Source organism: Carassius carassius, chromosome 43, assembly GCF_963082965.1.
Source record: "Carassius carassius chromosome 43, fCarCar2.1, whole genome shotgun sequence".
NCBI lineage: Eukaryota > Metazoa > Chordata > Actinopteri > Cypriniformes > Cyprinidae > Carassius > Carassius carassius.
The window spans coordinates 4,181,627-4,195,823 of record NC_081797.1 but is presented as its reverse complement, the minus strand read 5'-3'; the positions used below and the strand labels follow the sequence as shown (position 1 = coordinate 4,195,823).

General features: G+C 35.9%; 1 protein-coding gene across 1 annotated transcript; it reads right to left on the bottom strand.

Moving 5' to 3' along the window:
• Nucleotides 1-97: 97 nt before the first annotated feature.
• Nucleotides 98-13,917, bottom strand: LOC132124858 (AP-4 complex subunit epsilon-1-like). Its single transcript, XM_059535997.1, has 21 exons — nucleotides 13,661-13,917; nucleotides 12,893-12,964; nucleotides 12,686-12,809; nucleotides 11,445-11,518; nucleotides 11,245-11,366; nucleotides 10,356-10,515; nucleotides 9,951-10,117; nucleotides 9,791-9,864; nucleotides 8,997-9,119; nucleotides 8,807-8,916; nucleotides 7,549-7,688; nucleotides 7,335-7,447; nucleotides 7,130-7,248; nucleotides 5,277-5,573; nucleotides 4,700-4,811; nucleotides 4,018-4,156; nucleotides 2,751-2,991; nucleotides 2,058-2,594; nucleotides 1,797-1,987; nucleotides 570-730; nucleotides 98-442 (listed from the first exon to the last, which is right to left on the bottom strand). The coding sequence occupies exons 1-21, from the start codon at nucleotides 13,787-13,789 to the stop codon at nucleotides 282-284; spliced, it is 3,366 nt and encodes a 1,121-aa protein (XP_059391980.1). The 5' UTR covers nucleotides 13,790-13,917; the 3' UTR covers nucleotides 98-281.
• Between the last annotated feature and the right edge of the window lie 280 nt (nucleotides 13,918-14,197).

Below are 14,197 nucleotides of genomic sequence, written 5' to 3'. Positions count from 1 at the left end.
TGAAATATTTCAAATATTATGAAAACAATTCCATATTTCTTTTTTTCTCTGCAAACAAAAACGAATATACCTAACATGACAGACCAAACCACAAATGTTTAAAATCAATAAATACTTTTTACTGTATATAAGTGTGACACAATGCATCTCAGTTACTGTGTACAAAAAATATATCTCATTGATATTATTTGTCGGGGAATAAGACAAGCAATGCACAGGTACTGCTGTCAAACAGTCACTGCATGAAATCATTTTGTCAAGGAGTTTTCCTGGAAGTTTCTTCAGCGGTGTGCGAGCGCTCTCTGGCAGTGGTACAGGATGCAGTCTGGGAGAGCAGGATGAGGAGAGCGCAGCCACATGACCAAAGCAGCGCCGCTCACTCTGCAGTGCAGGAGACAGGGGGCGCCACTGAGCAGCCGACATGCTACAATCCCCTCGGAGCCTGAAACAAGACACACCACTGATGGGCTGCTTCTCTAAATAGTGTGTCAATTATAGTCAGTAATGGTGCATGCTTGAAATGGATTGTAACATGACTGCAAATCGCAGTGAACTGAAATATGTTTTACCGATGATGTCCACAACATGAAGCTGTAGGGCGTCTTTGAGAGCGTTCAGAGTGGTTCTGAGCGGGTCACCGGCATCCGTGAGCAGTTTCAGATTCTGTTTGACATCATGAGACAGAGACAGCCAGAGTTTCCCGTATTCCTCTGTGGTTAAAACCAAAGGCCTGTGTGTGATTGAGAGAAATTAGTTCATTAAAAGAAGTCTCAAAGTCAAAAAGCTTGCAACAAAAATTGGTTTGAAGTCATTTGTTGGTGTTTATGTTTCACTTTCATTTTATATTCAGTTGGACACTTAGAAAATTAGAAACTGGAACCTGAAATCGGGTTGCACTGTGCACACCTTCAGAAGTTTTGAAGATTTCCTCCAAATACATGAAGCAACCAAACAAAAATATAAGAATTTATCTGGCAGTAAGTTTTAGGAGCTCATTTTTAGTCACTCCTGCAAGAAAGATTTTTCAGGATTGGAGATGGGATAAAAATGAGCTCCTAAAACTAAAACTGATAATAAAGTCTTCAAACAGTGGTACAAGAGGATGTGGTGCTGGTTCAAGAGTCACTCACAACTTATCTGTCCATAAATCCTATACAAATTTGACTTAAGATATTTCCCAACACTTCAGCATGTTTTTCTTATTATTATGTTTGATGTGGTTAGAAATTGGTAAAATGTGCTTGGAAGAAACCTTAAGTATCCAGATGAAAATTAGTTACCAATTCTCAATGGGAAAGTGCCCAAGCAACATTGTTTAAAAAAGTGGCCTGGCAAAATTGCTCCAAAATTTGCCCCATGTATCATCAGCTTTATACCTTAACCCATCCTTAAACCTACTCATACAATCAAACCAGACCCTAAACTTACTCGTACCCCACCTCAACAGCAGCAGAAGTGTTTTGCAACACACTATGAACACAATAAATTAATTGTAAATATTTTTTAAAGTATATTTATAGATGAATACACACACATTCAGTATTTTTTTTTAATATTTACATGTATAAACATATATATTATTATATTTTATATTATAATTATATTTAATATATAAACAACATATTTTTCTTATACACATGCATGTGTTTGTATTTATATATACATAATAAATATGCACAGTACACCCTTATATATTAAGTAAACAAGAGTGTTTATATTGGATGCGATTGATCGTTTGACAGCACTAAAGAAACCTAATGTACAGTAGTTTTGATGCAGTGTCAGACACACATTACCTGATGAAGTCTGCTGTGGACAGTGTCCCAGAGAAAGGGAGTGTGTTTGTGTGTCCCGGTTGTGTTTGATAAGAGACGGTCCCGGTAAAGGATATGTTAGTGTGAGGGTCGTCCATCAGCAGAGCATAATGACACACAGATGTACTCCTAGCCTCCAGACAGTCCACGATGTTCCCTCTCAAACTTGCCGTCTAAGACAGAAGAGGTCCCATTTTATTTTATTGCATAATATTATTAAAATATTTTCAGATCAGTACACACCTTCAGCTCCTCACAGGTCAGCTGCACTGCAACGTCTTTTATTACAGTTTCCGTGCAGTTGGATATGAAGATCAGAAGCAGCAAAGCTTCATCTCTGAACAGACGGCAGGAGGACAGAGACAGGCTGGGGTCAGAGGTCAGGCTGATGACATCAGAGTGAGGTAGGTTTTTGAGGTCAGCGGGTAAAAGAACGGTCAGATCTGAAGACACGGATGGAGGATGTTTGTCCTGGACTGTACTGGGCCGCACTATAACCATATCGCCACCAAATATCTGAGATGTGTTTGCATGTTTGTCTTCTTTGTTCTGAGAAAGGCCATTGGCTGTGGTGGATTTGGGGGTGTGGTCAAAAGCGGATTTGTACGTGGCTGGCTCCTCCTCCAGGAAACTGCCGTACAGGAAGCTATCGGTCGTGTTATGTGATGAGCGAAAGGAGGAGTCGGAAGACTTCTCGCTGGTGCCTGATGATGATGATGATGACTCGTGTGGGCGGGGCTTTTTTCTAAAGCGAGGGGGCGGGGCTTCGAATTTCCCCAGCTGAGAGGAATCAGAACAATAAGCATTTACACAACAAATGCAATGCATGTGGTTTGAGTGAGTGGAAATTTAGTACCATCAATACAAGATGATAACATAAACACACTATTAACTTTAAAATTAAATCACAGATCCATCATAAAATAATTTTCTCACCAGAGACACAGAGCTCCCTACTCCCAAGCCAACAAACAAAGAGGAAGCCAGCCGCTGTTTGTCCTGGTTTCGCGTGGAGGGCTCCGGCCGTGGCTCTGTTCTCTCTGCTGCCTCCTGTTGGACGGGGGGCTGTACTGCAGCACTGGGTTCATCCACCGGCGGTGCTGTTGCTTCTTTTTGTGGAAGATACCCATCTTTCCCCCAAACTCTCTTTACACCCTCCAGAATCAGAGTGCTGGAGCTGAAATGATACACAAAGTTAACATATACACATATCATACCGTTACATCTCAAAAATTCTGAATATCGTGGAAAGGTTTCAAAAAGTGGAAATTTTCATATATTCCAGATTCATTACATGTAAAGTAAACATTTATTAATTTTTTATTTATGCATTTAGCAGACGCGACTTACAGTGTGTTCAGGCAAACATTTTTTACCTAACGTGCTCCCTGGGAGTCGAACCCACAACCTTGCGCTGCTAATGCAATGCTCTACCACTTGAGCTACAGGAACATTTTAATAGATATTTTGTTTTAATTTTGATGATTAGAGCATACAGCTCATGAAAGTCAAAAATCCAGTCTCTCACTGAAAAGCTGCGCAAAACATGCAAAACATATGATAGTGTTTTGCGCAGCTTGTCAGTGAACGGCGGTTCTGTGTAGTAAATGCTGCTGCATGTGAAAGCGCGCAGGTGATGGAGATTTATCACTGATTACAGAACCGTCTGACAAGATGTGCATTAAATATCAGATGCGATTTATCGTGCAGCCCTAACCTATATATACAGTGCAGTTTCAAATGTATGAGTAAGATTTAATGTTTTTACTGAAGTCTCTTCTGCTCACCAAGGTTGCATTTCTTTATCCAAAATACAGTAAAAACATAATTAAAACATAATATTGTGACACATAATTACCATTTATATTACATTTTTATTTATTCCTGTAATGCAAAGCTGAATTTTGAGCATCATTACTCCAGTCTTCAATGTCACATCCTTCAGAAAAATTATAATATACAAATTTGTTGCTTTAAAAACATGTTTTATCATTATCAATGTAAAAAAAAAAGCTAAACCAATTCTTTAATAGAAAATTCAAAACAACGTCATTTATTTGAAATCTTTTGTAACATTTTAAATGTCTTTACTGCCACTTGTGATAAATGTAATCCATCCTTGCTGATTAAAAGCATTATCTTACTGACTCCAAATGTTTGAGCTGTTGTGCACAACAAAAGACAGCATGCTATAGATACTCACCCTGCCTTCTGCGAGAGTTCAGTGCTGTTTCCTGAGAGTCCTGAACTGACAGACAGTAGTGTGGGAGATTGTCTGTCAGTGATGCTACATGATGATAAACTTACAGGCAGAGAAAAACTGTACGGCTCCAGATTCAATGCTACAAAAATCATAAACAGTTTGGAATGACATGAGGGCGAGCAAATGATGACAGATATTCATTTTTGGTGAATTACTCAGGGCAGGATACATATATGGACCACAAAACCAGTCATAAGGGTCGATGTTTAGAAGTTGAGATTTGTACATCATCTGAAAGTTGAATAAATAAGCTTATGATCGGACAATATTTGGCAAAAAAAAAAATCTGAATATTGAGAAAATCTCCTTTAAAGTTGTCCAAATGAATCCTTAGCAATGCATTTTACTAATCAAAAATGAAGTTTTGATAAACTTACAGTAGGAAATTTACAAAATATCTTTCTGGAACATGATCGTTATTTAATAACCTAATGATTTTTGGCATAAAAGAAAAATTTATCATTTTGACCCATCCAATGTATTGTAAGCTATTTCTATAAATATACCAGTGCTACTTAAAACTGGTTTTGTGCTCTAGGGTCACATATATGTGGTAAACTATAGAGTTTCCCGTAGTATAAATAACAGCAAGCATTGTGATGAGGGTGAATGATGGCTGTACCTCTGTCCTCACACAGCTCTTCCTGTCTCTGATGAGGGGGTTTATATGGTGCGGCTCCTGTAGCCAAAGCCTCAGACACAAACCCGTCCAGAAATGACAGAGAAGAATCAACCTGTGAAGAAATTACACACACTACAGCAACTAGTTTGAATCTTTGGGGAAATTGAGGCATTTTTACACAGCGGTTCAGATGTTTCACTTCGTTGAATGCTCAAAACATGTCTTGTGAACAAAAACAGGTATTTTAAATTGTAACAATATTTCACAGTGTTACTGTATTTTTACTCCATAAATGCAGCCTTGGTGAGCAGAAGAGACTTCTTTCAAACAAATCTTATAATTTATAAAAATGTAACACCCCCAAATAACTGTTTTGTTCACTTAAAGTTCTCTAAATCTGGCTGTTTAGTGTGGAAAATATCCTTAAAAGGTACACTATGTTACTATTTTTGATCAAAATGTATAACATTGATATAATGAGTTGTGTGTATTTACCTGCTAGAGCACCAAATGTTACATCATGTAGCTTTAATCAAAATAACTTGTCTTAATAGGGAGAAACAGTCAGGCTTGCTACCTCTATGGCGTCCCATGGTGCTCCGCGGGGCAGGACCCACTCATGGAGCTGAGAGTCCTGGCTGAGGTGCAGCAGCTCCTGGGCCTGCTGACGGAGCACCGTGTCCTGGGAGGATGAAAGCCTCTCAGCCAGGTCCAGAATCAAATCTGTCTGGCCCTCGGGGATCTTGGTGAGCGCAGAGAGAATCCAGACCCGTGTCTCCGAGCTCACGCTTCTCTGATCCAGCAGCTGCGTCAGGAGCCGGATGACCTCGCGCCGGTCCACCGACCCTTGCAGGTGAGCGTATTCTCCAAGCACCTGAGCACGCAACAAACATCAGCTGTGAGTTTCCAGAAGAACATCATCATTTAATTTCAAGGGCAACAGACAATAGCAGTTTATTCCACTAGATTTTGATGTTAGCGTGTTTCTAAGCTAATGTCTCAGAACTCTAATAGGCATGAAAAGCACCACACACAGGGCTTTTGTCATTTTTACTCAATAAGTATCCAATTTACATTTCTATAACAGTTTTAAAAGGATTAAACAGTTATCCCTGAGATTATTGAGCCATTAAAATGCTTCATAACAGTCAATAGTGCCCCTAGTGGACAAAAGGAAAATAACGTGCATTTCTACCCATAGGGAATATCTATGTAGTGACGCTGGTGGAAAACAGTAAAAAGTGAATATTTTACCCCAAGGCTTGGTAGAAATTATGATTTTATGATATTATGACAGTGGGTTCAAAAATGAATATTTTAATGGGTCCAAATAGGACCAAATTTGTTCTTAATGCGCTATGTGTGATTTAAAAAAAAATCTTACATAGCACAAAAAATAAAAATGCACCAAAAATAATGTTGCCGCTAATCTTTGACATATTCAAGACTGTGATAATCCAAAGCTAAAGTTTTCTCCTTGCATTTAGTGTATGGAAAATAAGATTTTCTTGTGTTTTTTCCTCTTTTACAAATTGATGGTATCACCACCAAAACTGGTATTTAAATGGTTAAAATCCCGAAATTAAATAAATATTTGGTAGTTATGATGAGGACTGATGCTGGCTAAAAGAGGAAAATAATAATAATATATAATATTTTAGGCAATGTTTAATATGTGACCATTTTTGGTCATTAATGCACTCAACGTTGTAAAATATATAATGCAGCACAAGGGTAAAATATATTATATTAACTATATAAATATCTAATATATAAGATTAAATATTAAGTAAATGGTTAATAAATAATATAATAATCGAATAAAATTAATGTATTTAATTTTAATATTAAATAGCAATTATATAATGCTCAGTTGGTTCTTAAAAGACAATTCATATTCAGAAAAGTTTGGATGAAAATACAAAAACAAATTGCATTGAGCTGAATAATGACACGATTGTCTTCTGTAGTGCTGCTTTACAGCTCAAATTGAAATTGTTTCAAGACTGAATAAAGATTTTGCAAAAAATAACGCTATTATTTTCCTGTTTATTACTGTGAAAAAGCTTGTAACTGCATTAAACACTTTATGAAAAATGTGACGTGAATTGGCTTAATAAAACAATAAATGTGTCCTAACTGATTAGTAATAAATACAAACAGGCTTTGTGAGTAAATAAAATGCCAACTGATATTAAAGTGCAAATGGTAAAATCCATCTACTGAAGAAAACACCTGTGGTAACTTGCAAGTCTTCATTTTTTTTCTCAATTTATCAGGTGTTTTGAAATTCATTTTGAAGCCTGTCACTAGAATTTCAATCAGCCTTAAAGTAGAATTTTTTTGTGAATCATCAGAACTGTGCTGTGCATCAATTGTGTGTATGTGTGTATATACATGTATATATATATATATATATGTAGTACAGACCCAGCTCATGACCTGTATGAAGCACTGGGGCAGATGAGAACTGTGTCCCTTCAGCACAGTCAAATACGACTCGACAGCATAGAGCCGTAACTGATCATCTTCCTCTTTAGACTCAGAGCCTGAGACGAAAACACACAAAAAAAACATGAGAAATATTAAATAAAACACCTTCTACTACAGTTTCCAGTTGTCTATACTGGTTTACCCTCTGCCAGCAGTCGCAGGAAGTTGTTTGGGACGTCTTGTTGTAGCAAATCTCCACCGATGGAAAAAACACAATTCATCGTCTGAATGAACCACGAGTTATCTGGAGCATACGTAAGGGTTAATATAGGAACATAACAGCTGACATTCAGCGAACATTTGCTCCTTTCATTGGAAGTAGTGTATTCATAAACTCCGGTTTATTAAAAGGATATTTTTCAGCAAGCTCTGAGACTTTCCCAACCAGATGGATGGTGGTGTGCTCGTCGTTGCAACTGCGCAGGAAGTCCAGCATCTTCTCAACGATCACGGTCACATTCTGAGCATTTGTGATCCTGAACAGCAATTCAAGAGTCTAAAAGAGAGAAGAGATGAACACAAGACGCCTGATTTGTTGGGAATTAAGAATATGCACCTCAACATCTTCGTTCATCTTCTGAACACAAATCAAGTTTTTTTTTTAATGAAATCCGAGAGCTCTCTGACCCTCTATAGACAGCAATGTAATTAACACGATCAAGGCTCAGAAACGTAGCAAGGACATCATTAAAATAATCCATGTGACATCAGGGGTTCAACCCTAATTTTACGAAGCTATGAGAATACTTTTTGTGCACAAAGAAAACAAAAATAACGATTTTATTCAACAATTTGTATTTTCCACATCACCCTGGTGCCATTTTGAGAGTATCACATACCTAAATAATGTATATATGCAGATACTTTGTTTCCGTTCAGATCAAAGCATAAACAACAAACAATGTATCCACATAAATACGTTATTTGCATATGTGATACTCTCAATATGGCACCAGGGTGACGCGGAAAAGAGGAACTATTTAATAAAATCATTATTTCTGTTTTATTTGTGCACAAAAAGTATTTGCGCAGCTTCGTAAAATTATGGTTGAACCTCTGATGTCACATGGATTATTTTAACAATGTCCTTGCTACGTTCTGAGCCTTGATCGTGTTAATTACATTGCGGTCTATGGAAGGTCAGAGAGCTCTCAGATTTCATCAAATATATTTTAATTTGTGTTCGGAAGATGAACAGAGGTCTCACGGGTTTGGAATGACATTAGGGTGAGAAATTACTATGTGAGTGAACTATGCTTTTAAATCAATTATTGCGCTAATTTATATTATTTATGGAAGCATCACATTTGTTTACAAATTTAGGATGTTTTTCAAGTTGGATTGTTTTTTTTGCTTTCTTTGTTGTTACCACAAAGGAATATTTTTTAATTGAAAAGTCGCAATTATGACACAAAATTCACAAATATGATATTTTAAAAATCACTTATGAGATATAGTCAGATTTATGACCTGAAAAAAATCATAATCATGACAAAAAATTTTACCATGATATTCTCATAATAATAATTTAAGTTTAAATGATGTCCTAAAAAGTTACAAAATTATGGATTTTTCTCACAATTATGATAACTTTAGGTGTGGTTTGTTCATTACCTCTCTCTTAATAGTGAAATCTGAGTGATCCAAACACTCAATGATGGTCATCTGATGCTGCAGGGCGAGTTTAGCATCGTGCTGGACGACATACGTCAACGCTTTCAAACCTGGACAATGCACCAATATATGAGCAGTTAAAGTGAGTTCAGGTTAACTAAATAGTGAAAACCAAAAGCAGGACTTTTACCAAGATATTTGAGGTTGATCTTCGGAGACAGAACAAAATTCCCAATGCATCTCGCGGCTTTTTCCAGCAGCTCAGCTTTGGGGTGTATGGTGTAGACAGCCTTCACACACTCATACAGGATTGCTGAAACAGACATTATGTGTTATTTTCGTACATTTTGCTGAAAAATTATCGTTCAATCCATTAGAAGAGATGATTTATGATGATTGCATATTCTTGCTTTAAAAAGAAGAAATGAAACAAACATTCTGCATAGTGGTTATTGAACACTTCTAAACAATTAGTATTGTAACTAGATACCAAATCTATTAAGGATCGCTTTCGTAATTCGAAATTAAGGTAAAAATAAAATTAAAGTAGTAGTTGAAAAATGTAAATACTTATAATCTGAAATATTTTTCTTGGCAACTACCTGAAAAAAAAAAGGAAAAAAAAAACATTTATTGAAGTGCTAAATTACTTAAAACCGTAAAAACAAACTAAATAAAAAAGCATAAATAAAATAATAAAACAAATAAATTTAAAAAGTTATGCATTTCATTATTTTAAATAAAGCTGCTATATAATAACATTAGTATTAGATAAAAATTGTAAACTTAAATTAAAATACCTTAAGTTTAGTTGTACTAAATCCTAATTAATACATTTAAAAATAAACAAAAGCTATAATAATATAAAAAATATAAATATATAAAATATATAAAAAACAAAACCGCTGAGAGACACATTATGTATTAGATGACTTAATTTTGAACACAAATTGCCATTTGGTCCATTTAAAAAGATGATTTCACCGTAAGTGATGTTGTGGTTCATTTCCGCTCTGCGCAGAGACTCGTCCAGAACTTCATACATCAGCTCGCTGGTGCTGAAAAATCAACACTTTTTTCATTCAACGATGTACTTTTTAGTGGATATTGTAAGTATACACATATGAACGTGGCCTCTCGGTACCTTTGGTCCTCTTTCCCGAGCAGCGAGAGGATCCTGAGCAGCTGGATCTGCAGCCACGGCGCAGGAACACTGTGATAGTTAAAATCCATCGGGAGTTTCCCACCCAGCACCTGCTTCAGGATGGTGACGAAACTACCCGTCAGGTCCTTATAGCTGTCCGGACTCTCCTGATGAAGACAAAAACATCAGAGGTCACCGACAAGCCACTTACTGCATGATGGGACAAGATCACAGCCAATCAGATTGTGTTTAATGTTTAATATAAAGCTGGTTGTAGATGTTACAGTTAAGGATAGGACAAAAACTGTCTGTATTATAATGTAAAAGATGGCTCGCTTTCATAATACAAAGCCACCCGTCATGAATACTGAGATTCAAAGAGCATGCTGTATGTTGGAGACTGACCCTGATCAGCTGTAGGTAAATATGTAAGGAAGAAGCCATGACACCCGGATCTCTGTCACTCAAGGCCTTTCGAAACTTGCCATGAATGTGCTGGACTTGATTTGGAGCTATGAGATAAAACTTATACAACGCCAGGACGGCTTTCCTCCGAATGATCTCCCTTAGACATGAAAGAAAGACAACAATATGAGTTATGGAAAGTGACGTGACATTCAGCCAAGTATGGTGACCCATACTCAGAATTTGTGCTCTGCATTTAACCCATCCGAAGTGCACACACACAGAGCAGTGAACACACACACACACACACACACACACACTGTGAGCACACACCCGGAGCAGTGGGCAGCCATTTATGCTGCGGCGCCCGGGGAGCAGTTGGGGGTTCAATGCCTTGCTCAAGGGCACCTAAGTCGTGGTATTGAAGGTGGAGAGAGAACTGTACATGCACTCCCCCCACCTACAATTCCTGCCAACTCCCCCCACCTACAATATATATATATATATATATATATATATATATATATATATATATTTTTTTTTTTTTTAGACTGGTAACTGAAATATTGCTGGAATAAAATCAAACATAAATATTATGTGAAGGCTTAAAGTTGGCTTAAAGCCAAAGAATTAAATTACTAAGGCCAACATAAAAACTAAATAAAGCTATATAGAAATATAGAAAGAAGCTATAATAAAAGATCACAACACAATTACTAAAACTTGGACAAAAATTTAAATCATAGCTTAAAGTAAAAAAAGCTACTTCAAAATATTACTTGATGCTATAATATTAAATAACTAATAACAAAACAACACTGGCTTTTTCGATATCTTTGTGTGTTCAAATAATGAGCATCTCTGTGATGTGTGTGTCTCTCTGGCTTACTTCGGATGTGTCAGCTTGTCTTCTACCAGAGGAAGGACAGCAGGTATCATGTCTTTGGGAAACACCTGAGCTACAACAGTCAACGCCATGCACGCTTCAATGAGGTTAGTGCTCTGAAGATCCTGTCACACATGCATGAGACGCTCAGCCACACATTTAACATAACCCGGCCAATTAAAGATACTAAGAACCAAACTCACTTTTAATACTGTGTTTACCAGCAGCAACAACAATTCATTTCCTTCATTAAGGAAAAGAGACACTGCAAGGTACCCTAAAATAACATTTAAGAGATTAAAAGATTAAAAGCATACACATTCAGAAGCCATAATTAACTCTTTTTAATGAAGAATCTCTAAATGGAGTTCTGGAGTTATTACAATAAAATAAATAAATACTGTAGATTTTTTGTATAATTTATTTGGTTTAATATAGACACAAATAACTGTAGATTTGTACAATTGAATATTTTCTGTAATCAAATATATTTATAAAATAATTGTATTATGCATATATACATCTATATACATTTATATATACACAAACACACACATACAGAAAACCTACACAACATTATTAGAAAACTAGTATTTTCACCAGCTAAAAAAATGGTTTTAATCAGTTATTTCTATGTTTTGCTGTAGTGTGTTAGAAGGAAATATAAGTTTACATTTCCAAACATTATTTTTGCCATTAATTGTAATAATGCAGTGAGATTTTTGTTTCCAGAAGGAGTCTGACAGCAGCCAGTGCTGCACACAGAGATGTGATCTGATCATCAGTCTGTCTGGAATAACATGAAGAAACAGAACAAACTGAGACAGACTCAATCCAGAAGAACTGTGACAACATCTCCAATATGCTAAAAGAAACCTACCTGCAAAGTTTTAGGCACTTTTAGACAATAAAAATATCACTGGATTATTACAAACTACTAATGGCAAAATGAATGAAAATAATGATTGTTATAATGTATTACACACAAAATATTTTAATTATTAAATGCATTTTATTTATAATTTGTACATTTATCATTGAGACTAATTTTGGAGCTTGTATAAAGTGTACTGTGCACGTGTTCTCTGGAGTGAGTTGTGACCCTGGACCACAAAATCAGTGTCAATTTTTTTTAAATTGAGATTTTTACATCATCCGAAAGTTGAATAAAGAAGCTTTTCATTGATGTATGGTTGATTATGACAATATTTGTCTGAGATACAACTATGTGAAAATCTGGAATCTGAGGGTGCAAAAAAAAATTGAAATACTGAGAAAATTACTTTTAAATTTGTCCAAATGAATTCTTAGCACTGCATATAACTAATCAGAAATGAAATGTTGATATGTTTACAGTAGGAAATTTACAAACTATCTTCATGGAACATGATCTTAACTTAATATCCTAATGATTTTTAAAAGTGGGATTGCGGTGTAAACGTACCCACTCTCTTCTCCAGCACGCCGCCCTGCTGGGCCAGTTTGATGGCGTGAATGTAGGTGAAGGAGGCTTCGTAGCCCAGCATCTCACAGTACATGGCTCGCACCATGATCTCTCTCATCTGCTTCTGTGATACACACACTGAAGTTTAATAACCAGCTTCTGAAGCTCTGTTAGTGACGTGATGATGGTAACGTCTGTATCACTCACCATGCTGGTGTTTGGAGAAGAAGCCTGCTCTTTCATGGCACACAGCTCCTGTTTGATGAGGTTCTCCTCCTCCTGCAAAGGCAAATCAAATCAGATCATGCTTTAAAATCAAGAGCACAGCATTGCATTTCAATATTTGTTTGCTATGACCTTGATAGTGTTCATTTGTATTATATTGTACTCAATTATTATTATTAGAAGTAGCTGTAGTATTTTGAATTTGGAAGTGGCCACCTTTTTGCTGTTCACTTTTAAATGTTTAGTATTTTTTGTTACTGAATATTTAGAATTATTATTTACTATTATATTATTACTATTAGGCATACACATACAAACATACACACACACACGTGTGTGTATATATATATATATATACTGTATTTTGCACTGTTTATTTATTTTGATGTTGTAAATGGTCACCTTTTTGCTGTTCATTTTTTACAAATTTGTTTTAGAATTACGAAAAAAAATGTATATATATATATATATATATATATATATAAATATATATATATGTGTGTGTGTGTGTGTGTGTGTGTGTGTGTGTTTACACAAGTATAAGAAAATATGAAATAAACAATATACCTAATCCGTGTAATCAATTATCCTGAAAACATGACATTTGAAACATAAGACTGTATACTTTCCAGATAAAGTACTGACTGCTACACTGAAACCGACACCTTATAAAGTATTTGACTTGTAAATATCTATATTTATGCGTATGCCTGCGATGTTATTTTATTAATAAACGAATGTTTGACTTACATGTTTGGATGTCAGTTCTGTGATGCTCTTGACGAGTTGTCTTAATCTGTTGGTGATTTTCGCAGCTCCAGTTTGAGAATCAAACAAACCCGGCAGAGCAGTGAGAGTTTTCTCCACAACATCACTCATTTCAGCACGACAACACAGACAACCAGATTATCAGACCATACATAAAGACGAGGGCACTACAGCAGGAGAAATACCTCTACAACACCTGTACTACAGTCAAAACACACAGTGTGAGACACAAACCATCATGTGACTTTCTCACCGCCTACAGGAAGTACGCTGCTGTTTTCATAATAAAAGTCCATCGAGTGGTTTTACAGTTGTACCGAAACAACAATAAAATTAATAATTTGACAAACACTACCTTTTTGAATTTTTTTCGTCTTTATTATATCAGTATAGTTTTATCTATCTATCTATCTATCTATCTATCTATCTATCTATCTATCTATCTATCTATCTATCTATCTATCTATCAGTTATGTTTAACTATTTGTTTATTTTATTTAAAGACCAAATTAAATAACA

What these genes read in the sequence shown, in the direction of transcription:
- LOC132124858 (XM_059535997.1), bottom strand. Translation starts at nt 13,789, where the DNA reads ATGAGTGATGTTGTGGAGAAAACTCTCACTGCTCTGCCGGGTTTGTTT. An exon ending in CTCGGGAAAGAGGACCAAAG is followed by an intron (nt 9,865 to 9,950) that starts GTACCGAGAGGC and finishes TTGATTTTTCAG; the next exon opens with CACCAGCGAGCTGATGTATG. An exon ending in TAGGGAGCTCTGTGTCTCTG is followed by an intron (nt 2,595 to 2,750) that starts GTGAGAAAATTA and finishes GATTCCTCTCAG; the next exon opens with CTGGGGAAATTCGAAGCCCC.